At 40.2% G+C, this 24,521-nt stretch overlaps 3 protein-coding genes across 5 annotated transcripts in view; all 3 read left to right on the top strand.

Moving 5' to 3' along the window:
- Positions 1 to 3,019: 3,019 nt before the first annotated feature.
- Positions 3,020 to 4,369, top strand: LOC118234210 (extensin-like). Its single transcript, XM_035430618.1, has 2 exons — positions 3,020 to 3,038; positions 3,723 to 4,369. Exons 1-2 carry the CDS (start codon positions 3,020 to 3,022, stop codon positions 4,367 to 4,369), a joined length of 666 nt encoding a protein of 221 aa, XP_035286509.1.
- A 1,017-nt stretch (positions 4,370 to 5,386) lies between these two features.
- LOC118233209 (zinc transporter 8-like) lies at positions 5,387 to 17,669 on the top strand. Its single transcript, XM_035428626.1, has 8 exons — positions 5,387 to 5,638; positions 7,010 to 7,176; positions 7,412 to 7,558; positions 11,096 to 11,249; positions 12,598 to 12,802; positions 13,862 to 13,967; positions 15,741 to 15,875; positions 16,531 to 17,669. Exons 1-8 carry the CDS (start codon positions 5,562 to 5,564, stop codon positions 16,674 to 16,676), a joined length of 1,137 nt encoding a protein of 378 aa, XP_035284517.1. The 5' UTR covers positions 5,387 to 5,561; the 3' UTR covers positions 16,677 to 17,669.
- Positions 17,670 to 20,732: 3,063 nt separating this feature from the next.
- The window catches only part of med30 (mediator complex subunit 30), a 32,682-nt gene continuing 28,893 nt past the window's right edge, over positions 20,733 to 24,521 (top strand). For 2 of the 3 annotated variants that reach the window (XM_035430007.1, XM_035430005.1), the window contains exon 1: positions 20,733 to 20,896. The gene's annotated coding sequence lies outside the window, so the exon portion shown is untranslated. The remainder of the gene's footprint in view (positions 20,897 to 24,521) is intronic. The other variant, XM_035430006.1, reaches the window with a different exon arrangement.

Here is a 24,521-nt window from a genome sequence, read left to right as displayed (position 1 = left end):
CTTCATTATGGTGAGAATATTTCGGTCATCAACTGTAGAGGTCTTTCTTGGCCTTTGCAATTACTGAGCTCTCCAGTGCTCACTTTCTTCTTAATGATGTTCCAAAAAGTTGATATTGGTAAGCTTAAGTTTGGCTTGGTCCCTGGCAGTTTTTTTTCTTATTTCTCTGCCTCATCATGGCTTCTTTGACTTTCATTGGCATGACTCTGGTTCTCAATTTGAAAACACTATTAACAGACTCCAAAGCCAATCAAAAGCTTAGAATTAAGATGAGACACTGCAAGCTCTCTTATGCATGCACTAAGGAATAATTGAACATACCAAAATAAGAAACACACTATTTTCCCCAAACATTATGGTGCCCTGAAATGTGTATGCATAAATGAGTATGTATAAAACTACTGTTATTTCTGCATGGTGAAACCCAAATGCATCTTAACCACATGTGAATAGTTTGATTACAATTTTAAATTTGTGCAGCACAGAGTCAAATCAAGAAAAACTATATCTTTTTAAAATGTTATGGAGCTCACTGTATATGTGTCGTATATTGTGATGCAGTGCTGGGAATAGCCTCTGCATCACGTGGTGAACAAACCATCAAACCGAAAAATATGGGTTGGCACACTATACAACATACAAAAATGCCAAGTTACTCAAAAGTATTGATATCAAAATGAAGCCAAGTTACGGTACTACAAACAATATAGGCTATCTTGCGTCACCGAAATTACATAAGATGTATTTCAAAGCAATGCTACCAAATATTTCCTCAATTCTTTCAAGTCACTTGGCCCTGAGTGTATATAAGCGTGCAGTACATGGACAGGCCAAACATATGTGTGGATGGCTTTCTCACAGTCAAGATTGATTGAATAGGCATGTATATGTCCAATTTGTATTGGTATGTATGTATTTTGGTGCCCAGCCTTTCTGTTGCGTGAATGAATGTATGTTTCTTGGTATAAATGTCTGTTCGTAAATGTGAATGTAACATGCTGCGATCGGTCAAGGTGCTCAATTGAGGGGCAACAGGGTTGACATCCCCTGAAGGGCAAGCCTGGGTGTGGGAGCTGAGGTGCGGCCTCCGTGGACTAACTTGTATAAACTGCTCTTGCCTAAGTATGCAGGGGATTTGCAGTGGAGAGTACTCCATGGTGTTGTGCCAGTGAATGCTTTTGTCTCTTTGGTAAACCCCACAGTGGACAAGGGATGCCCTTTCTGTGGTGTTAGAGAGACAATATTCCACTGTTTTAAAGACTGTACTAGACTCCGTCCTCTTTTAAGCATGGTTAGTTCATTGGTGGCTGCTCTTGGGGTAGTCTTTACCATTCAAGGGTTTATTTTTGGCATTCATTGTAGTAAGAAAACAAAAAAAAAAGTGTCCTGCATAGCTAATTTCTTGCTGGGACAGGCTAAGGTGGCCGTGTACCTCAGCAGGAAAAAAAAAGTAGAAGCGGGGGTAATGGTGAGCATCATTGAGATGTATAAGTCTCTCATCAGATCAAGGGTGTCAGTAGACTTTGAGTACTACAGTAGGATGCAGGATATTTGTGTTTTTCAGGATAGGTGGTGCCATGGTTAATTGTGTGTCCTATTGTTTTTTTATATATATATATTTTTTTTTTTTTCTTAAAAAAAATTTGTTGTTGCCATTGGCTGTGCATTGTACAATAAAGGTTTGTTAAAACTCAATAAAAAATTGTATCGCTTGTAGGACAACCTGAAAATAAGATATCCAGATTCTGATGATGTTGATGGGTCACAGACATCAGGAAGTCATGGCATGCAAATGATATGCAACCAAATACAAAACATGACTCTTTTATTTGACATTATGTTAATGTCTACTGTATGAGTGAATTTCCCTGTTTCTAGCTTTTCCCCAAACAGTTCACTGTAGCTAAAGTAAACAAGCAAATGACCAATGATTTGTTGTTAAGACCATTAAAAGCTTTTTTTTTTTTGCCCAGGAGTGTATATATATATATATATATATATATATATATATATAGTGAACTCTCTCAGCCAATGGGGGGTTGAGTGACGGATGCCCAGAAGAACCAGCATGGTGAGACTGAGGTAGTGGTTAACAAAAAAGTTCTTTAATAATTGTAATGAGTGGGGGTAGGGGTAGGGGGAGCCAAAAACAACTAAAAAGTCTTCCCGGTTGGGGTATCAGTGCTCCACTCCAGGTCTTCACACGCTCTTCTAGAGAGAAACGAGAAACAAGTGGGTTAAGGGGGGGGACAGGGCGTGGTCAGTCCGATCCGGGTCCGGTTCCTTGCTCCGGCCGCCGCTGGTGATCCTCCGGTCCCAAGGGGTGTGGGGGAGAAGGCCTCCCTCCCAGTGCGGTAGCACTCCACTCTTCCCCAGCTCAAGTTCTGAGCTGTTCCTGTCGTTGCCCCCTGCCACACGGTCTACAGGAATCACTATTACTCTTTATCCTTTACACTTCAGGTTATCACAATTATTCCTCAGTTTCAAGAGAGTTGGCCCACAGCCGCTTACAGTCTCTTCCAGGGGTGGAGAGTCGTCCGGCGTAGCTGTGACGGAAGCCCCAGCAACTCTGCCATTCCTGGGGTTGTGCTGGTCTATAAAAGCCTGCATGCTCGTCAGTGCAAGCAGCTTCAGGTGGGCGCCGGCAGCCAATCCAGCAAGCAGCTTCAGGTGTGCGGCAGAGTGGAAAATTCCACCTACCTTCCCTCTGCTGCAGCCCTGTCCATGGTGCTGCCGGGTGTCACCTCAGTTGGTCTGCCTGGGGCTGTCCAGGGTCCTGAATGTCTCTAGACTGTGGTTTGCTAGGTACCGCCCACTCACCACTTTTCCTAGCGGCCGCCGGTGTCCATGGGCTCGGCTGTCCTGGTGGTCTCGTGGGGAGCACTGATAAGGGATCGGGGCGCCACAATATATATATATATATATTATTGTTTAGGCTAACTAGGCTATGTATAAATCTCATTTGCAGATGACTAAAATATTTAAATTGGGGCTTGGGGCCTTTCTGTGTGTAGTTCGCATGTCCTCCCCGTGTCCGCGTGGGTTTCCTCCGGGTATCTTTTATTTAGTTTATTTAAAGGATCCCCATTAGCTGATGCCGTGGCAATAAGCTACTCTTCCTGGGGTCCACACCTGACATACTGTACACAACACATTACATGATAAACATTAAATTACATTAATATACATTAAATAGCATCAATACACATTAATATAAAATGCAAGGATTACATTGATATAAAATTTTTTTTTAATTACATTCATGTCGATTTCAAAGCCAGTCGACACTGAACATACATTTAGGTTAAAATATTAATTAAAAATCAATATACAGATGATGTTTAAAAGGATGAGAATTATACAACTCATATGAAATGGAACACAAATATTGGAAAACTAGCCAGAGTTATACCTCCTACTATTCAGTCTGTCATCTGCATACCAATAGATGCATCTGCATATTCTTTTTAAAGGATGATTTATTTTTTATTAGGCAGATATTAAGGGGTAAATTATTCAGTTTATTATGGCTCTGTAAATGACAGTTTTTTTCAATGAGTTAGTCCTTGGGCTGGGTACCACAATATGACCTTTACCTGCAAATCTGGTGTTGTGTGTTATTGCAGAATTTATTGTTATTGTTTATAAGTTATTGTATCGGTTTCCTCCCACATTCCAAAGACATGCAGGTAGGCCAATTGGAGACCCTAAATTGCCCATAGGTGCGTTCCCTCTCCCTCTCGCTTGCTCGCTTGGCATCTTCCTCCCGCCTCCCCCCCCTCCCCCTCCGCGGTGCGGCCCCTGCACCCTCCGGCACACCCCGCTCGGGGCTGATTGCGAATTCGGGGGAGATCTACCTGAAGATCGAAAGAGAGCCCCAGATTTTTCCCGTGGATCTCCCCAGAATCCCCGCCTGGCCTTCCGGGGACCCGGCTTCACCCAGGCCCCCATGATTCCCCGCCCAACCTGTGGGGGACCCGGCCACACCCATGCTCCCGTGACTCCCCACCTGACCTTTGGGGGACCCTGCTACACCCAGGCTCCCATGACTCCCCGCCCATCCTTTGGGGGACCTGGCCACACCCACGCTCCCGTGACTCTCCACGTGACTTTTGGGGGACCCTGCTACACCCAGGCTACCTCGTCTCCCCGCCCAACCTTAGGGGGACCCGGCTACACCCAGGCTCCCGTGACTCCCTGCCTGACCTTTGGGGGACCCGGCTACACCCAGGCTCCTGTGAAGCCCTGCCCGACCCCTGGGAAGACAGGAATCACTCAGGCTCCCTTGACACCCCACCCGACCTTTGGGGGACCCGGCTACACCCAGGCTCCTGTGAAGCCCTGCCCGATCTTTCTCTTCTTTGTTTGATTATTGGTTTTCTTTCCTCTTTTTCTGTTTTGTTCTGGTTTGATTAGGTCAGTTTATTTTATTATTTTATGACTTTTTTTATTACCTCATCTGCCCTTTTGTTTTGTTTGTTTGTTTACTTAAATTAAAAAATTGCCCATAGGTATGAGTGTGTGAGTGAATGGTGTGTGTGCCCTGTGATAGATTGGTGGCCTGTCCAGGGTGTATTCCTGCCTTCTCCTGCCATCTTGGCGAGAAATCGCTCTTTCTGTATTTTCCCCAAGCCTATGTTACCTAGAGACGTTGTGCTTACTGGACTGTACATAGATGCACACACGAATTTGACGAGCGAATAGTTTGACCAATCAATTTTAAAGATCGGATATACTTGACCGGAGTGGTGCAATCGAGAGACATTTTTTAAAGTTTAAAAGTAGGCGTATAAGTAGGCTATAAACTGTTGGCAATAGCTTAGTAAAAGCAAAGGTGTGTCTGAAAAGTGAAAGGAATAGTATTAATTTGGAGGAACTGTAATAGTCAGAAGAATAAAAATTTTTGTGGCTTCGGCACGAAAACCAATGAAAATAGTGAAGTCTTCTCGAGTAGGTGGTTCTTATAAACAAAGTAAGCAAAAAGAAAATGTCTGTAGACCAGTACTTTACACTTAGGCAAGCAATCTAGTTAAGCAATGTTAGCATAAGGTCATGGAAAATACTCCAACATTTGAATACACTATAATACCGTAGCCTGACACATATTGCAGTGTCATAACGTGTAACCTATAGACTGACTAAATGCGCTATAGGCAGTTGCCTACATTAATATAAAATTATCGGTGATATTAAAGTTTATAGGCTCGTTTTCTTTAATTGATACAACTGAATCAAAATGCTCCCCCTTTCGCACACCTTCCTTAAATTTGCAGCCTCTATATAAAGGTGCTGCAAGCGGTCTAAAAAATTTGCACACGGTCCAGAGTCACAAGGTTTCGAGTATAAAAGCTCGCTCACTTCAGTTGTTAAATAACAAAAAGGAAATACAGAAAATGCTGACAGATCCAGAAAGGACACAAACTGAATAAAAGTTATTTTAAAAAGCTGTTTAAAAGAAGTGTAAATAAACTTATTTTAGATAAAATTTTAGGTTTCTGCAAAGTTAATTACACAAATTATACGTCCGTTATTGCTTTTGGATCAGGACGCACTTTCTCATCATGTTCAGAATGGACCCGGAGAAGTCCCATTTGGTACCTGAAAAAGCGCCCAGTATGTATACCATGACGACGGGGAGGTAAATATTACATTTTAAATGATTATGCTTTTAGTTGTTGAACAAATATCTGTAGGCTATACGTTATGCAACCTCACAATCAATTCATTCGCAAACGTGAAAGAAACGTGTTTTAGCGTGCGTGTAGCTTATATGTGTTGATATATAGGCTAATTCAAGTGCTGGAATTTATTTCTGCTCAGCATTGCTTCCCACTGTTACAAATTATTTTTTACACACGGTCTCACGAAGTATTCGCAGTGTGCAAATGGAATGACCAAGATTAAGAGATTTTTTTTCCGCCGAGGATCACTGGAAAAAAATAGAAATTAGTTGACAACTGACTTGCCTCGAGCATCATTTTTTTCTCCAACAGTAAATAGAAGTACTATTATGAGTGCTTGCTTTCAGTTAAAACGCGGGAAAGTAGCAGTTTATGGGGTGGTTGACGATATGATATATTTTCCGACCGTATTATGTATCGTTAGCAGCTTCCTCCTCTGTTTAAAAAAATGTGACATCTAATACATAAATGGAATGTGGTTGCGTTTTGTTGTAATTATATTACCTAGTCCTATCGGAAACAAACTAATCCACAACACTGTAAAAAAATACAGTGAAGTCAATGTCATGTAAGATTATTGTTCTTTTTAAATTGTATTTGAAGTTTTGGGGCCGCTGGGTAGTTCATCCTATTAAGGTGCTGTTCAGGTGTGTGGATGGGCCCCAACGCCTTGTATTGAATCTGAGACTTTGCCAGCCCCAGGGAAACACACAAATGGGCCAAAGCATCTTGGCAACAATGACCAGATAAACAGTGCCATCCACTGGTCACTGGTAATACTCTTACAAAGGACTGAATATCCTGTATGTGCAGCATAACCATACATCACAACACATGCTGCACAACAATGATCTACAACACTAGATTAATCTTCACTTTGAATATAAGGTGCTGGGGTAACTATAACATATACTAGATCTGAAAACCAAGAGATAATCTGGAAAAGTGTATTTAGAGTCTTCAGTGGGAGATATGGGATGACTCTAAAGTTAAGGACATTAGGGATGTGTGGGCTCAGCAGTGAGGAATTGATAGCTGAACAAAGGTTACTGAGTGGAAAGCTTTTGGAGGGAGTACAAGGGAGCTGTAGGCCCAGTAGACAAGCACCAGCATCTTAAATTTGATTTGCTCTTAAACTAGTTTACCTGTGGAGGTCAGTATAATAGTATACATTATTGAAAATGGTTGATTTGAACCTAAAAATGGAAATTGACGACTTGGCCATAATTAAAACAAATTTAAAAAGTACAAAAATGACATGCTCAGTGTCATGGAAGAAATAATTAATTGTTAATACTATTCTCTTTTTCTCTGTCTTACATGGACAGCTTCAGTCTGTCAGTCAGTGAGTCAGGGAAGAAAGATGGTGACATCAGCCATTGCCACGACAACAGCCGTGCACTTGAAGACAGGGAGAGGGAGAAAAAGCAGGCCAGGAAACGCCTCTACATTGTCTCCATAATCTGTCTGGTCTTCATGGTTGGGGAAATCTTTGGTGCGTGTCTGAGGATGCACTCTGTTCTCCTGTCAGACTGACAACCTTTGAAGAAATTAAACAACATTTTGACAGGATCTTTCCATGATATACTGATGAAGACTTTTTACTAAAATAACATCAGCTAACAATACCAGTAATATAGTAACAGTAATATAAACAGCAGTATAGACAATAATACACTTATTGTATGAACGTATTAAATAATATTTCACACTTCTTTCTCTCTGTATAGGTGGATACTTTGCAGGCAGCTTGGCAGTGATGACAGATGCTGCCCACCTGCTAGTAGACTTCACCAGCTTCCTCATAAGCCTGTGCTCTCTCTGGCTGTCGTCTTGGCCTGCTACACACAGGCTTAACTATGGCTGGCACCGGGCAGGTGGGACCAGGGGCACAGGGCTGTTCATGACCTTGAATAATATCTTTTACAACTTGCATGTAGTGGCAAGGTCTGTATTCCTGAGGGACCAGGGACCTCAATTATGAAAAAAGACATGTACGCGGACTTGGGACCCTGGCAACCAGGGGAAGTGATGGTGCAGCTGAGGTTGCTGACGGCTAGCTTTGGCTACTGTAGATGCACTTATCTTTAGATTCATTCTGTTGATCCATTTTCATAATTTACTTCACCATAACAAATAAGCTACTTAATAGTAATAGTAATTAAAGGTACACAGCACTGCCAACAACTAGAAATGTTCTCACTGTTATTCATAAAAGTCATAAAAGAGGGTAAATGTAGCACATCTCACCATAGCTCGGTGACCATTTATTCAAATTTGTCCTGCATTCAGATGATATAATGTTAACTAACTAGATAGATAACTTGCTGAAATCTAACTTAACTAGGGACAGGTTGCCAAGCGAGCTATCTAGAGGCCTGACTGCAAATTGGTTAAGTGGCCAACAACATCTTCTCTTCAAGAAATAGATGGCCTCATGTCACACTCTTCATTAATTTATTTGATGCCAGATGGTCCGATTTACACATCCAGGTTTTCTGAATAACCGTTTATATCAAATACAACCGTTTCACTCAAATACACACAAAAATGTTATGGGTAACAAGCATGTCCCCATTTAAAGCTTGTAGCTAAAATGTATTTTCCTATCCTTTCCCATTAAAATAAGCGGTAATTTGACCACATGCTACGATTCTAGTTTGTTCCTGAGTCCCGTGGTCAAGGTGTTAACTGTCAGATATGGTTTTGAGTGCTCACATTTGCAAACTGGTGGTGGTTGATGAAACCCTAAACCACTGTAGCCAGCATTAACACAATAGGAGGTGACTTGACTTGACTCCGGTGACTTGACTTGGCCATTGTAGCTTTCCTTAAGGATCTATGCATCATTTATTCTTCCACAAAATTGTGTTTGTATAAAAAAATGGACTGCAGTAAGTTATACCTGGGTAATTTCTCTTAACGTATTGAAGCATTGATTGGTACAACGTGTGGAGAATCTGACTAAGTAAGGTGTTACGACCCAGTCAATGGTCAGACTTTAACAGGGTGAATGATAAAGGAAATGGATAAGGGAAACGTATTGCAAACCGACCAGTAACTTTGGTCCCTATCTGCCTATCTAAATCTAGCTGAATGCTGGCTAGTCTTCGAAGGATACTGGGCATGGGGTGGCTTTGAACACTGAACTTCGGACATTTAGCTGATAGTCGGAAACTAAAAGCCGAAATAGCATACCCTCTACAGAGAGTTAAATCTCCACCCGGATTCGCTTCCAAAATAATAAAGGAAAAATAACAAAGAAAAATAACAAACTTGTGTCCCAATGGAAGGATTTTTAGTCCAGCTGGGAACACACTAACTAACTATACAGCAAGCAGAGGCCAAAATGTGAGTTGAGGTCAAGAACGAGCGTACGGACACAAACCAGAAGGTCTAGACGGGAATCGTAATCAAACAAAGATAGGGTCGAATATACGAAGTCAAATGAAGAAATCACTAAACACAAACCACAAGTTCAAAGAGCTAGTCTCTGCTGATGCAAAGGGCAGCTTTTTCAAGCAGAGTAACCACGGATGAACGGCCTGTGGTTAGATGACAACCAGAAAGAAGAAACACACGCGAGAGTGACAAATGTAAACACAAACTTACGACTGGGGTCGTAACAAAGGATTGACAAGTTCTTCCACGACCATCACCAGTGCTTTTTGATTCACTTGTCTGAATCAACAATGTAGTCATAACATTAATGTCTCGCATATTTATGGTTAAAACAAAGCTGACTTGCGTTATTTTCAGGAACTCAGGCATTTTTTATGATAGTAAACAGATCTTAGCCTGAATGCTCTTGGCAAAACCATTTTGTAACCTGCAATCAACAACTTCCTGACAACATTCTAAAAATGTCAGAACGTTCTATCTTTGTTAACACGCAATGTTACAGGAACATTTTGAAGAAACCATTTTGTAACCTGTCATCTACAACATCCCAACAACGTTGTCAAAATGTTGCTGTCAGAATGTTCCATCTTTGTTAACATGTAATGTTATAAGTACGTTGTTGTATAAAAAAAGTACTGTATTCTGTAATGAAAGGAAAAATCTGTATGAATTCTGTTATTGTGAGTGGAGAATTAGGAAGACCAGACGCGACAGAACAGGTTTCAAAAAGCTATTCCCCACAAAGAGAATAACCACCAAGTCTTTAAGAGACACAGGGATATAGGAGGGAAAAAAAATAGAAAAGAAAAAGGCTTCACTCCACGGGAGACTATCCCAAATAAATAAAGTAATCCGCTAAACCGGAAAATGCCGAACTGAGGAGAAGGAGTAAGCGAAAACCTCTAAAAAAAAAAAAATCGAAAGCAAAATGCACCCGAAGGCGAACTAAGCGACAGTTCCACTCACAAGAACTGAAACTAAGAGACCTCAAGACAGCTAACATAAGCTAGGGCGAAACTACACCCGCAATTCTCTCTCTCAAATAATACCGCCAGAGACCAACCCTGAAATACGGAGTTCATTCAGTACCAGTACCAGCTCTCGTGTATAGGTGACACTAAAACGTTGTTACTCGGTGAACACAGACCTTAAGTAAGGTTCGACAGGTGCAACTGTGAACGCACTAAACACGCCTGCAGACCTCTACCCAGTGAGCGCAGGAAAGGAATCGAGCTGGGTGATACATCCACCCAAAACCATGACAGTTATGTACAGTTATATACAGTTAACTGTATATAAACTGTATATTTATCATGTTATTTTATGGGATGGTTGTTAAATAATGAGTTACTGCCCTAATTCTACATTACTTTGACATTGTTTTTTTTTGTGGGATTCAACTTCTGTGACAAGCTGCCACACCACAAATTTTCTTTTATTGGTTATGTGAGGACTATTTATACCAAAGTGTATAGACTGTCTGAGTTCTACCTCCATAACAAGCATCTCGATTTCACACTTCTTGAAGTTTCTCTTCATTGTTTTGTGGTCTGACTTCTCCATTTTCAGTAACAATGAATTGGGATGACAAGCTGATTTATATGCATATCAAATTCACATTGCGTGTTCTATCAACGATTTATGGTTAACTGGGAGTTAACGGGGCAGGATACTAAGCCTGTACAAAATTTCAAGTTGATTGTGAGAAAATTGTGTGCAGGTGAGCATGCGGATGGGTTTATAAATCGGGGTATTTTTGACTGTATGCAGTTTTCTTCTTTTGTGCATATGTAACCCTTCAGTGTAGAACCTCCACAAAGTTTATAAATGAGGCCCCAGGGATTTTAATCAGCACCTGATGGTGTAGCATTGTCTTTGTCATAAATCAACCAGGATGAGGTTGTCCACCAGCAAGTTTGTTTCAGCAAACAAAAGAGGCATTTCAGTGTGACATAAATGACTGTTTCACTTGTTCATCATTCTACTGTGTCTTGTCTTTTCTCCTGGCTCAGAGATCCTGGGTGCACTGCTGTCTGTCTTCACCATCTGGCTGGTGACAGGTGTGCTGGTGTACCTGGCCATTGAGAGGATGATCAATGATGACTACACCATCGAGGGTACAGTCATGCTCATCACATCCGGATGTGCTCTCCTCGCCAACATCATGTAGGCATTGCACCTAACTCCCATTATGTCCTATTCACTATTATGATAATACGAGGGTAGTAGGGTAAGGACTAGAAAATTGCACTCAGAATAGATTTTGCATGTGGGAGCAGTTATTATGGAAAGGAAATATCTCATTTCCAGATCACCTATTAAAACCGAATAAGGGCTGCTGGATGGCTCATTCGGTAAAGGCACCACTCTCTTGTGCATAGATGAGCCTCACAGCCTCAGATCAAATGCAGACTGTGCCAGAGCCAACTGTGGCCGGTAGCTCCATAGGGCAATGCAAAATTGCAGATTGCCCTGGGTTTGGGAAGGTTTGGTCGGTTAGTGGCTAGTGTCTAACTGCTCTCTAGTCGATCAGGCACCTGTAGACTGCATTTCAAAGCTGCAAAGGTCTTCCTTTGTCTCCACTTTGTGCAGCTTAGTTGTAGTCTGCAGTGCGAAAAGAAACAGCCGGTGACACCATGGGCTCTATCTTACAGCCAGCACAAAGCGGCGCCAAGGGTAACGCAAGTGTCTTTGCTAGTTTCAGACCGACGCAGTTGTCATTTTCCTGTCCAGCGCCCACGTTGTTTAAATAGCAAATGTACTTGTGCCCATCTGAGCACCCATGGGTGTGTTGGTCTTAAAATGAGGTGTGGTCAGGCGCATTGTTGGCGCATTGCTATCTTGAGGCAGCGGAAAGCGATTGCGTGATTGACCAACAAAAACCTGGTCTTAAGTCAATGGCGCAGTATTTTACTGTTATTTCCTCTGCAGAGAAGCGTTTTTTCCTACTACTTGGCAAATCTGCCATTATAATAGAAATCCGCCAAGGTGCAAGCGCACCTAGCTTTTAAAGGGAATGGGAGATGACACTCTGATTGGTTTATTTCATGTTACGCCCAAAACACATGTTTAATTAAGAGACTAAGTACAACCCCTTTAAACCATGCGCCTTACTTTGCGCTCAGATTATCTGCCGTTAAACTAGCAAAAGTGGATTTGGACACGCCCTAAATACACTTGGCTTTAGACCATGTGCTTTGATCATTAAAATATAGCCCCATGTGTTTCAGAGGAGAACTTATTCATGCATGAATGCGACTACAGATTTAACATATGGGTGAGGATTAGATATATGGATTAAATATATGCCAAACTATAATAATAATGAAAACAGTCAAGTACAGATATTTATCCCTAATAACTTTTCTAAGTTATAATAGTTCAAGGAAAGATGGAGAATTTGATTAGTGAAGACTGGAGTATGCCAGTTATAGGCTGAATGTGACCACTACGACTGTAAGGGCCCTGATGTAATAACAGGAAGTAAATAAACGGCAAAATTGTTTTTGCACAGAATGGCGCTCACCTTACATCAATCAGAACATGGCCACAGCTCTCATGGACACACCCACAGCCACGGGCATAGCGCACCAGGGAAGGAGGGATCTAGGTCGCGGCCCCAAGCGAACAGCAGTGTGCGGGCGGCCTTTGTGCATGTGGTGGGAGACCTCCTGCAGAGCATTAGCGTGTTGATTAGTGCCATCATCATCTTCGTCAAGGTCAGTGGAAATGGTGGTGGTAAAGGGGATTATTGCTCTCCCTCCTTCCCCAGCTTCTCAAACTTGGCTCCAAAAGAAGAAAAGTCTACTGTCCATGCCTACATCAGCAAGATTAGACTCAGTTGAAATGTAGGGGAGATTGAAAGATTTAGGGGGGTAAAAGTGAAACTATGAGAATTATGTCTGACTCTGCACAAGCTTTACGGTGGAGCACAGCCACACAACTTTTGAGGCTGCAGTAAGAATCTTTAGAATATTGGGGGGGGGGGCTTAATTTTATATATCTATCCTCATTGAATAGGATACACAATTTCTTGTAGCCTCATTTAAAATATTTAGGTAAATAGGACCATTTGAAATAAGTGTCAGTTCTTCAACATGGCAGTTAAAGAAATAGCACAGATGCTTGAAGATAAATGAAAAAGAAAGGTGCTGTATCTTTGCCTAGACTTTCACAACTCAAAATTAGGGACAATATATTGTATTACGTGAGGTTTGCAGAAAATTAAAGTGAACTGGCATGGTTAATTTGAGTACTCTAAAAACATGAAGGAATTGTTTAAGACATTGAACTAACAGCATCTAGCAGCATACCTTTCATTCTTAACTGATGTCAGATGTTGCCATGTTACCATTACATTTAGCAAAGTTACAGTAAGATCATGCAGCAACAAATTGTGGTTCCTAGGCTAAAAATTATCATACCTAAAACAGTATTGTAAGTGTTTAACTGTACAGTACTATAACTGGTCTATTCAGCTAAAAGTGATGTTATAAAGAAGACTTGTTCACATGTTCACTTTTAACACTAATTTGCTTGTTCTATTTAAATGAACCCTGCTTCTATAAATACTGAATTCTATACTGCTTTATGATTTAAATATTTTAGAAATGTTTATTTTGTAAACATGGAAATATAATGATAAATGTATTTCGCAACAGTGTATATTGTAAAAATACATTTCAATATCTGTAAGCAGACATTGTATCATAGCAGTGAAAATTTGTAATCCAGACCTGTATTTATAGTCATACTTTTCATTTCTTTTTCTCCCCCAGCCTGAGTATAAAATTGCTGACCCTATATGCACATTCCTCTTCTCTGTGTTTGTGCTGGGCACCACCGTAAGCATTATGCGAGACATCCTGCTGGTTTTAATGGAAGGTACGGGTCTGCTCTGTCATTCTGTAATCCAGTTCCCTGAAGCACATTGTTTCTATGGTGTTATCCTTTACATTTTTTCAAGCATCAAACTCACAGGGAATGCATTCTTTTCTCCTGTGTATGCACTATTGATATTTATTCCAGCTTTTGGAAAAATATTTTTTTATTTAATCTGCAAGTGCTTCTTCACAGCATAAAGTAACCTGGAAAAGTATGGACATGAGAAGGGAAATTAAGCAGTCCTCTTTTCTCTCTTGTTCTTGCAACTTCTTTTTTGATGAAGGTATTGTAGTATTACAATACTATTAAGCTTGCAGGCCTATTGAAATGGAGTGCTGGACTTGGTACAATAGAACCTCAGATAGAAAGTTCCGTAATTTCTGGTCAGTTTGCAACAACAAGAGTTACAAATTGACTGGTCAACCAAAAACAACGTCAGAACCTGTGACTAGTATAAGCAATTATGCATTTCAAGCTTTCAAACTTTTTATTATGCAATACATACATTTTGTATTACATTCTGAAAAAATAAGAATTTGTTTAAAAATAAATGGAAATACACCTCTCCCTGCATGTTGCTTCTGTCTAAAATCGGGGAGTTTTCTGAGCAGATTTCTGAGGAAGTGGCATAATGAAAAGAAAACAGGGTGTACTGAGTGTGTTCTAATGTGTTTCTTCAGACATTGACAGGTGCATTTATTCATTAGCAGTGCTAGAAGCAGTTTAAGTTGAGTCGATTTGTCAGAAGCTGCCTGCATGCCCACAGACTGCAGTGTGTTATGTCAAGGTCCCTGTTCATCACCATAGGCCAGAAAAGAACTGGTCTTGTGCTTGTTTCATTATCAACGTGATTATTGTTTTCACCTGTTCCTTGTTTGGCTGAGTATTGAAGTTGCCACTGTGCCCTTGTTGCACAGTCTTGGAGTTGCCTAGTATTTTCTTGTTTGTGGGTGCTAGTGGCTTTTGTTATCTGTTTTTCTAGTTCCAGTTTTCCTTGTTCCCATGTTAATTTTTGTACCCATGCTTATTTTTTGTTTATAGAAATACCACTTGCTTTGTCCTGCATCCTGTGTTTGTTGTCTCTGCACTTGGGTCCACCCCTCTGTTCCCTGTGACATGGTAGTAGGCTACCTTAGAATTTTCCATCTGTAATGCGGTGCCTTTTAAGACATGGGGGAAAAAAACACAACCGTAGTCAATATATTTCAATTCTTCTGTAGTCAATATGAAAAGGCTACATTTTTTACGACACTAACTTAGCTACATTTTCTAATGTTTCTGTTTTTGAGAACACAAAAAGGGTTACAATTATTGTGAGCAGTTGTCAGCTATAATCTTGTTTTATTATGCAATGTATTTTTGAATGCCAATGGGGAGTTTATGTTCTTGTGAGATCCCCTCATATTGGTTTGATGAATGTTAAAAACTTAACTTTAAACTTAAATGATCATAAACTATTTATAGCTGCAAAACTAGTTTCTAAAAACTAAGGCTAGAGAAATGCAACTAACCATTCCAATGATTAATTACAATTTACATTTTGATTTCAACTTCAAAGAAGCAAAAATGTCATTTCCGAATGATCCCCCAAAAATGCTTATATCCTTGAAGTACAACTGTATTGATTTACCATGGTGCAAAGCTGTGGTAAATTTCACATGCAGTGGAATAAAACATAATTATTTCAAGCAGTTTGCCTTCTGACTGAATACAATGACTGCTTGTGTATTTTACCAATTTTGACTGTGTCTGTTTTGTAATCCCTTTTTGCAGGAGCCCCAGCAGGGGTGAAGTACAGTGAAGTGAGAGACCAGCTTCTCGCAGTGAAAGGAGTTAAGGCTGTCCATAACCTGCACATCTGGGCCCTGACCATGAACCAGGCTGTTCTTTCTGCACACGTGGCCATAGGTATGGAAACACGAAGTCTAGAACACGGTTTGAGAGAGTTCGCAGTTCAATATGAGAATTGTGGAGCTCATTTGGTTTCTGCATGTCTGGATGCCATGCGCGTGCGGAGTATAAGCCGTCATCATTGTATGTTATTTTATATATTGTAAGATATGTCCTTGTCATGTAAGTGACTCATACTGTCAGTCTTGCCAATGCTGACTGTTGCCTAGTACAGCCAGGACCACAGTGGAAATAAGTCATCATGACTTTATTGTGTCCAGCTGCCTCAATAATTTTACTGTGTATGTGGTTGTTGTCTAAGGGCTACCAACCCTATGTATACTTTGAAATATGTCAAATAATATCAGTCAATCAATCAGTGAAATGCCATTGCAGTTTCACCCCGAGTCATATGCCCACATGCACTGTATGTACAATAAAATAAAGACATGACAACATTTTCTAAAGAAAAACTACAATGGAGTAAAAATACAAATAAATACTTAAGGTTACTGCAATGATTTGACCATCATCATAATAAACATGTTTCAGAGCAAAATATAAACCAACTGACTCTACTATCAAAAGTATTTATTGATCAAAGTTTCTATTGAGTAGCTAATGTTCACCATGTTGGATAATGTTTTTATGTGATCTATGTTGGTTTCTGCAGAGGATGGCATGGCACCCCAGCCTGTGCTGAAAGAGATCACCCAGGTCTGTCTCACCAGCTTTAACTTCCACTCCGTCACCATCCAGCTGGAGCAGCAGTCTGATCAGAAACCCGGGTGCACCCTCTGTCAAGACCCCAAGAACTAGCCTTGCCTTATCAAAGAATATGATACAGTCATATATGGCATCTAAAATACTGTACATTAGATACATTCTGGATGTGCCTGAATATATGCCTGGCTAAATCCCAGATCTGGCTCTCGCAAACTTGCCACCAAAATCATCCCCTGATTTAATTGGCTAAAAAATATTCTCTCCCTCTCCACCTTCGCTAATGTGTGGTGAGCTTTCTGGCGCAAAATGGCTGCCGCGCATCACCCAAGTGCTTTGGTGTACATTGGTGGTGGGTGAGGTGAGTTCCCCTTCATCAGTGTAAAGCACTTTGAGTGTTCAGAAGTTTGGAAGTGTTATATAAATGCAATGAATGAATGAATGAATTCAAGTTTATTTGTCACCACTCTCTTATATGAAAGCTATACATATATTTAAATATTTGTTTTGTGTGCAGTCTACTATATAATAAGAATAATCTTTATTCTGTCAAAAATGTATTGCTTATATACTGCCATTTGGATTTGAAATTGTATTACTGTAGGGGATAAACTTATAAAGGCTTGTTCCTGTGAAGGACTCGCATAAGGGTACAATATAGGGGCAGTAGTCAAATGGAGATGAACATGAGAACCTGATGTGAGCTTTATGTGGAGTTTTTGTTCATCTGTCTTAGAGAAGTCACCAACAGACCATTACTCGTGTTTGACACATGTATGCATTTTTACCTGCACAATATAGTAAATTTAGCAACCCCACTCCCCCCAACACACACACATGTCAGTTAATCTCTTCAAGCCCATGGGTAATTTCCTATACATATCCCATGGTCCAAGTCCAATTATACAATGTTTTATGGAAAGAAAATCTTTCACACACATACATATATATATATATTTTTTTTTATTGACTCACGTTTTATAAATACAGGTAATGGTAATACTAAGGCATGCCCATTGGCAATACTGAAATTAAAACTCTGCCATTTACTGTACTATGGTATCTTTAATAAAAGTTGTGTGATAAGTATCTTGGAGGATTCATTTGCTTTCTGTGTTCTGCACAAGTGTAGATGTTGCCCGGCAACAGGCCTTACAGTAGACTCATTGTCTTTCAACTCACGTTGATCCTCTGCAATAACCCCTCTCCACTGCATTCAGTAACCTCCAGCCCTGCTGTGACCTTGGGGTGGTTATACACTCTCATTATGATAGATTGACAAGGTCTTTTTCCAGGGCCCCTCAGTGTTACCGAGACCTGTAGCCATTGCACATCTCTATTGGTCATTTTCTCCCTCTGCGGACTGTGACCTTGGGGCATCAATGCTGGTATTTTTTTACATTGGTAGAAGGAGTGTTATTGTCACTGGTGTTTAAGATTAACAGGATGAGCCGAGGAGTCATTGATTTGAGCGGTTTTAGCAAATAATCTCCAGGGTTTAAACGCCATTGTCAGATATGCCTGATGTTAGGTGGATTAGCTCTGCTTTAAATTAAATTAGTAATTAATTTATTGCATTAAAATTTTTGGTCCCATCATTCAAAGGCATGGTTATAATTGGGAGTTTCCAAAGACCAAACATAATAAGTGCCTCCACTCATCAACATAGAGGAATCCTCTCATAAATCTGCCAAATATTGTTTGATGGTAGCAGTCTGGCAGCACTATGGAGATCCAATTTCACTCTTGAAACTAACAGTTACTGATAAACAAAAGAAAATGTAACAGGTGAGCCAATGATGTCTTACTGTTCGTGATTCAGATTAACTCACTGAAGGTTTCTGACATTCCTGTGGCCTCTGGTACTGCCATATTTGACCAGGCAGAAAGATGTACATAATGCAAATGCACATGACAGATTGTGTTTCAGAGTCTGTCTGCTGTAAATCTCCCACCCTCTTACTGTTTCCCCTCCCTCTGTACCCCACTGCAGTGAAATGCAGCTAAGCACTTCAATCCCCTACTGCTGCTTTTGCAGTCACTGCCATTGTAATTCTCCTATCAATGCATGGAAGGAGTGAACAGACCCAGGCAACTATACCTTATGCTGAAGGAGCACCACATCACCCAGCCTCTGCCTTCTCTTTAAAAATGTAATTACACGGCACAGGGGGCACTGGGGCAACTAAACACTTCAGTAAAGCCTTGTTGCGCATGGAGATCTTTACTGTCGAACGTGGTCTGAGAATAAATCACAATACAAGCTGGTGTGCACAGGATAAGTGTACCTTTTCAACCCCAACCCCAGAAAAAGATAAGTCAATTTTTAATTAGAGTGCTGGATCACTGAGCAGTGCAGATAATCCAAATTGCTGCAATATCCCATGTGGAGACATTATACGTTTCCCATCTCTCTCCTCTTATTGTACCTGCTTTGCAACTGTTTGAATAATGTGTGTGGAAGCCATTCAATTTAGAGTTGGAAAATGTTTATGACATCATGATATTTGTAATATTTCCAGAGTGAAATGCATGGAATCCAGTGAGAAAACAATTGGATTTCTGTGTCTCTGGCTGTCCTCTCTGAATTCCTCCATCTCTGGCTGTCCTCTCTAGATTTCTCTGTCTCTGGCTGTCCTCTCTGGATTCCTCTGTCTCTGGCTGTCCTCTCTAGATTTCTCAGTCTCTGACTGTCCTCTCTAGATTTCTGTGTCTCTGGCTGTCCTCTCTAGTTTTCTCTGTCTCTGACTGTCCTCTCTAGATTTCTCTGTCTCTGGCTGTCCTCTCTGGATTTCTCTGTCTCTGGCTGTCCTCTCTGGATTCCTGTCTCTGGCTGTCCTCTCTGGATTTTTTCTGGCTCACCCCTCTGTGCTTTTCTCGAAAGCAAGGATCAAGGACTTAGATTCTATCCATGTCATTTTTATTACTGCCTGTGTTCATAGAAAAGCTTTTACCCAATATTAAAGCTAACAGTTTATGTTTGTGATATGATAGGAACTTGAGGAATGTGCTTCCTTCTTTCCGGAGCTTGAGATCAGATGATTCTGCATGACACTCATACTCAGACACTGGCTCCAGGCTTGGCATGTCACACAATGCACACTCTCACTATCTCACTATCCAAGTATTCTGCTTGGCCTTTTGTGGGTGGGTGTGGGAGGATATGCTAATTATCATAGTTTTAAGAATGTATCTTTGGGCAATCTCCTACAGTACACAAACGCACAAAAACCCAAGCAACTGATGTTTCTATTTATGAACTACCATTGTACTTAGACACAATGAATAGCCTAAATGAGTTCAATATAGATGTGATGCTAATACATGCTAATAGAAAAATGTATTTTTAAATTTTACACTTCGATGTCTTTAGCAGATGTGTATTTGTAGAGGTAATACCTGGGTGAATTTCTCAAGGTAAACCAATCATGCTTAGACGGAAGATAATATGCATTAATGTTAAAGATTACTAAGTTCTCAAAGTCATCTACATACTTGTCTTTATATAACCCCAAAATTGAATTCAAAGTTGCAATTTTTCACGGGAGAGCACTGATGCAAAATGAGAATCTATTCCAAGCCCAAACTGAATTTGATTAATTTTAGTTTGAAAAATCAACTAACTAAATATCCCAAGTAAGCTATCACAAGGTCACACCATTTCATGTGTCGAATTTGTACGATTTCCCTATGCATTCTCGAACACGTATAAAATCAAATTAAAGGAACTGAGTTCGGTAATAATATTTATTTATTATAATAATTAAAAATTATTTTGCATGAGGTTAGTGGAGTTTTTTTTTTTTTTTTTTTTTCTATTTATGAAATTATAATTCACACGACTGACACCAGATGTCGCTTTAGTCTTTCTCACGTTTCATGACTAGCGATGCCATACCGTAATATCATGGGACAGTGTAGAACTACTGTATTACATTAAAGCAGCCTACAATAGCTCTAAACTTTTCTCTCATTATATGGTATGAAATACATACGGTTCATGTTCGTTCACAAAAAAAGAATTATGAAGAGTCCAGTACAACAAAATAATGACATACTACGCTGTATTCCAAATGACCACTGGCGCTTGCGTTTATGGTTTTACGGTAGTAAGTTTTTGGTACGCAGTCTCGCGATTGCTCGTGTAGAGCAGCTGAGATCTCGAGAGACACCGGAAGGTTGGGAAGTTGATCTAGCTAGGCTAGTCTATATCACTTAGCTTGCTGTGCACTGTAGGCTAATAAGACTGGAAATAGAAATGTAAAACCGGACTGAAGTAATAGACCGTCAAGGTAATGACCGGTTACTGAAGAATTGTGAGTAAATTTGGTTTGGAGATTTTGCGCTTGCTCTCTTGCTGTAATGTGTGCATTTATTACAGACAGCTGTCTAACGATATGTTAACGAGTTGTCTAGCTAACTAGCACGCATCTAGCTAACGTAAACGAAAAACTGAAATTTACGTAATTTTTTTCTCAACATGGTTTCATTTTAATGACACTTTCTAAATTGCGAAACCAGTTTGCTGGATAACTAACGGTAATTATTGAACTAGATCTAGCACGACGACTTATTTGTAGTGTTGTTCAGAACTACAATTTTCTAAGGTTAGCTATCTAACATTGACAGTCCAATCTTAGCTATCGATAGCAGCTAAAGGTTTTTGCTTGACGTTAGTGCCAGCGGTCGGAGCAGTTACACGACATATGGGATGTGGTCAGTTTGCCTGCCGTCTAGTTAGCCTAGTCTGATACATACCTGGTCCATAGAAACGGACCTAGCCAGCTAGCTGTTGCCTCCATAAACGCTATAGACTAGTAAGACAGAAACGGTTTCAACACATAATTTAGACCGTTGGCTCCGTTGTCTAGTCTAAAGGACAATATCCAGGACAATATAAATCTCAATTTAGCATTAGGGTAACGTTATATTTTTATATTTAAAATGCATGGTGTAAGTGCTTGATTAGTTGGTTCGCCAAGGGATTTATGAAAGTTATTTTCAATCACCTGCAGGGGCACTATTCACAAAACTACATTTGTGGCAGGCTTGGAGGTTATTGTGTGGGAACCCTCAAATTTATTCTCCACATTTTTGCTAAATTATCTTAATGTATGGGCAGCATAAATGGAAGATGTGGCTTATGCATAGCAACTGATGTTCATAACGAGATGCAAAGTATGCATACATCTCCGGGCATAGTGTATAAGCAGCATGTCAACAATGCTTTCCTTTGGAATATTTGAGGTTGCAGCAAAACCACAACCCCAAAGACCTATTAAAATTATCTGACCGCTGGAGTATGTTCAGACAGTGAAGCAAGGGTGCAGTGCACAGCCATTCCAATTGTAAGTGGCATTTGGATGGCAGGTATGCCATCCCGCCAAGTTATGCCTTGGTGGTGCGGCATGCCCCATACCTATACAGCACAGAGAGTTTGGCACCTTTCAGGGTTTCCTACAGAAATAACCACAATGACCACATACTGTCAGCCCTTATAAACATTAATTTCTGTACCTTCTGACCCCATTTCAACAGACAGAATTCACGAACAACTTCACACGTCTGCACAATAAAGCCCCAAACTTAGGGAATTTTGCGTTTCCTGCTTCTTCTTTTTCCTGCCTGATTACATAATCACAAATGCTCAAAGTCCACAATGTGTCTCCCCATTGGACATTTAGCCAATGCCAGCCAATGCCAGCCAATCAAAACATTGCATACACATGCAAACTGGGAATATATTTTGTTCATGAAGAAAACTCTCAGTTTGTACGCCTACTTCGTTGGTGGCTCACTTGTAATGTCCTTGCCATGGGACTGCAGAGGCACAGGATTGAATCCCACCTAAGGCTTAGGCAAATCTTTCATTTCATATCACATTTATTTGCTAAATCATAATTGTCTATTATTTTTAAACTATTGCTTTTGCAACTGCACAATTGTTGTGGACCCTTGTAGACCAAATGTAGCCAGTCTTTCACTGAACAAACAATAATTTCACAAACAATAATACAGTATAGACTGTATTATGGCATACCATCTAGCGTTCGTTTAACCAGCTGCATTTGGTAACCAGCTACGTTGGCCCTGCAGGGGCGACATAGCTCAGGAGGTAAGACTGATTGTCTGGCAATCGGAGGGTTGCCGGTTCAAACCCCGCCCTGGGCATGTCGAGGTGTCCTTGAGCAAGACACCTAACCCCTAACTGCTCTGGCGAATGAGAGGCATCAATTGTAAAGCACTTTGGATAAAAGCGCTATATAAATGCAGTCCATTTACCATCCATTTGGTTGCAACGTTTTCTAGCTGGCTCAAATATAGCCAGGCCATATGGAATAAAACCAGAGCTGAATTGTGCTTACTGGCCTGCTTTCTTTAAAAGCACAAGCAAATGATGGCATTAAAGAATGTCTTCTTATTGCAAAGCTGTTCTTGGCCCTAACTAAGTAGGTGTGCATAACTTAATTCCCTCATGCAATATTGACATTAATGTCACACATTGATTTTTTTCAAAAGTCAAATAAGCTGACCTCTGGTGTTTCTACTGTATTTATTTTTATTTTTTACTAAGTTACTGTAGCTATAACAAACTCCAGGTTTCATATTAGCTAGCCCTTTTCTCTACCGACATTACAGTTAGGCTATATCTGACATGTCTACACCCTATTAAAACACTTACATTTGCAAACATGACAGACACTTTCATAACTAGCAGTGATTTTGCGAAAAAAGGGCGTTGTTGCACAAGCTCCTTATTACATTTGAGACACTTGTTGATCATCAGAGAATATGATATTTGGTAGGTGCTGACTTTTATATATGATTCAATAAGCAAACTTATCTCTGTCATGGTTAGTACATGTTCTTTGTTCAATAGTCTGTGATCATGTGAAATTTAACCTATATGCCCATTGTGCCGAAAACATGGGATATTGTTTAAACTATTCAATTAAATAATTTGTGGTCATTTCTTTGATACTGCTGTTATTTTCTGATATACAAAGATTGCTGGGAAATATGTCTGTGTGTGCTCTTGTCCAATTTCAAGTGTCTATTTGTCACAGAAAATGCTTTTGATGACCACATTCTCTCATAGACATGCATATAGGCTATAACTAGACAGGAAAGCACGCCCTCAGCCGACCTAAGTGGTGAAGCGCTGGAAGTAAGCTTGTACTGTGCATATCTTTGTTGTTTGAGGGCAAAATATTGAGCTCCCCATTAAAGTGAATGGGGAATATCAGACTTTTGAAGGGAACATAAAACTTCCCTAATGGTATTTTGAAACTCGATAGATGACCGTTAAGTTTCATATGAAAAGCAGATTGAAAAATAGGCATTATGTAATAAATATGCACATTTTAATAAATATTTTCCCAAGACCAAAACAACCATTGTTTCAGAAACTGCTGCACGTAATGATGTATGATCACAAAAAATGGACGGATGAGGTTTTCTTTGGTTGTTAAATCATCTTGGATTTCTACATTGAATTCAATCGGCAGCAAGCTCTTTTGCCCTCAGCAATTATGAGCATGCACAGTAGAGGTCATTTCCCAATACTTCCTAGGCTTCACTGACTGGCCACTCCTACCCTCTCCTGGTCCTATGTACGCTCTATGCATTCTCTTCAGATGGTAAGAGGAAAAAACACAGGGCCAAGTTACTTTAAATAATTTAGGAAACATTGGCTAGCAGCATTGCTTTGGAATACAGCATGTTTCATTTGTGTTGGCTAAGATAGCCAATGTAATCTTCAGAAATGTAATACAGTACAAAGCACTTATAGTTTACTGAAACAGTTTGGGTCAGGTGTAGCTAAAGAAAAAAGGTATGTGGCCTGTCTTCTAGATGACTCTATGATTTTAGTGTGGATTAGGGCTGCCATGCTGATTTGAAAATTGCAGGTGAACGACATACGCACACACGCACACACAC

The sequence above is a fragment of the Anguilla anguilla genome, chromosome 8 (genome assembly GCF_013347855.1).
Source record: "Anguilla anguilla isolate fAngAng1 chromosome 8, fAngAng1.pri, whole genome shotgun sequence".
NCBI classification, from domain to species: domain Eukaryota; kingdom Metazoa; phylum Chordata; class Actinopteri; order Anguilliformes; family Anguillidae; genus Anguilla; species Anguilla anguilla.
This window is presented reverse-complemented; position numbering and strand designations above follow the sequence as displayed.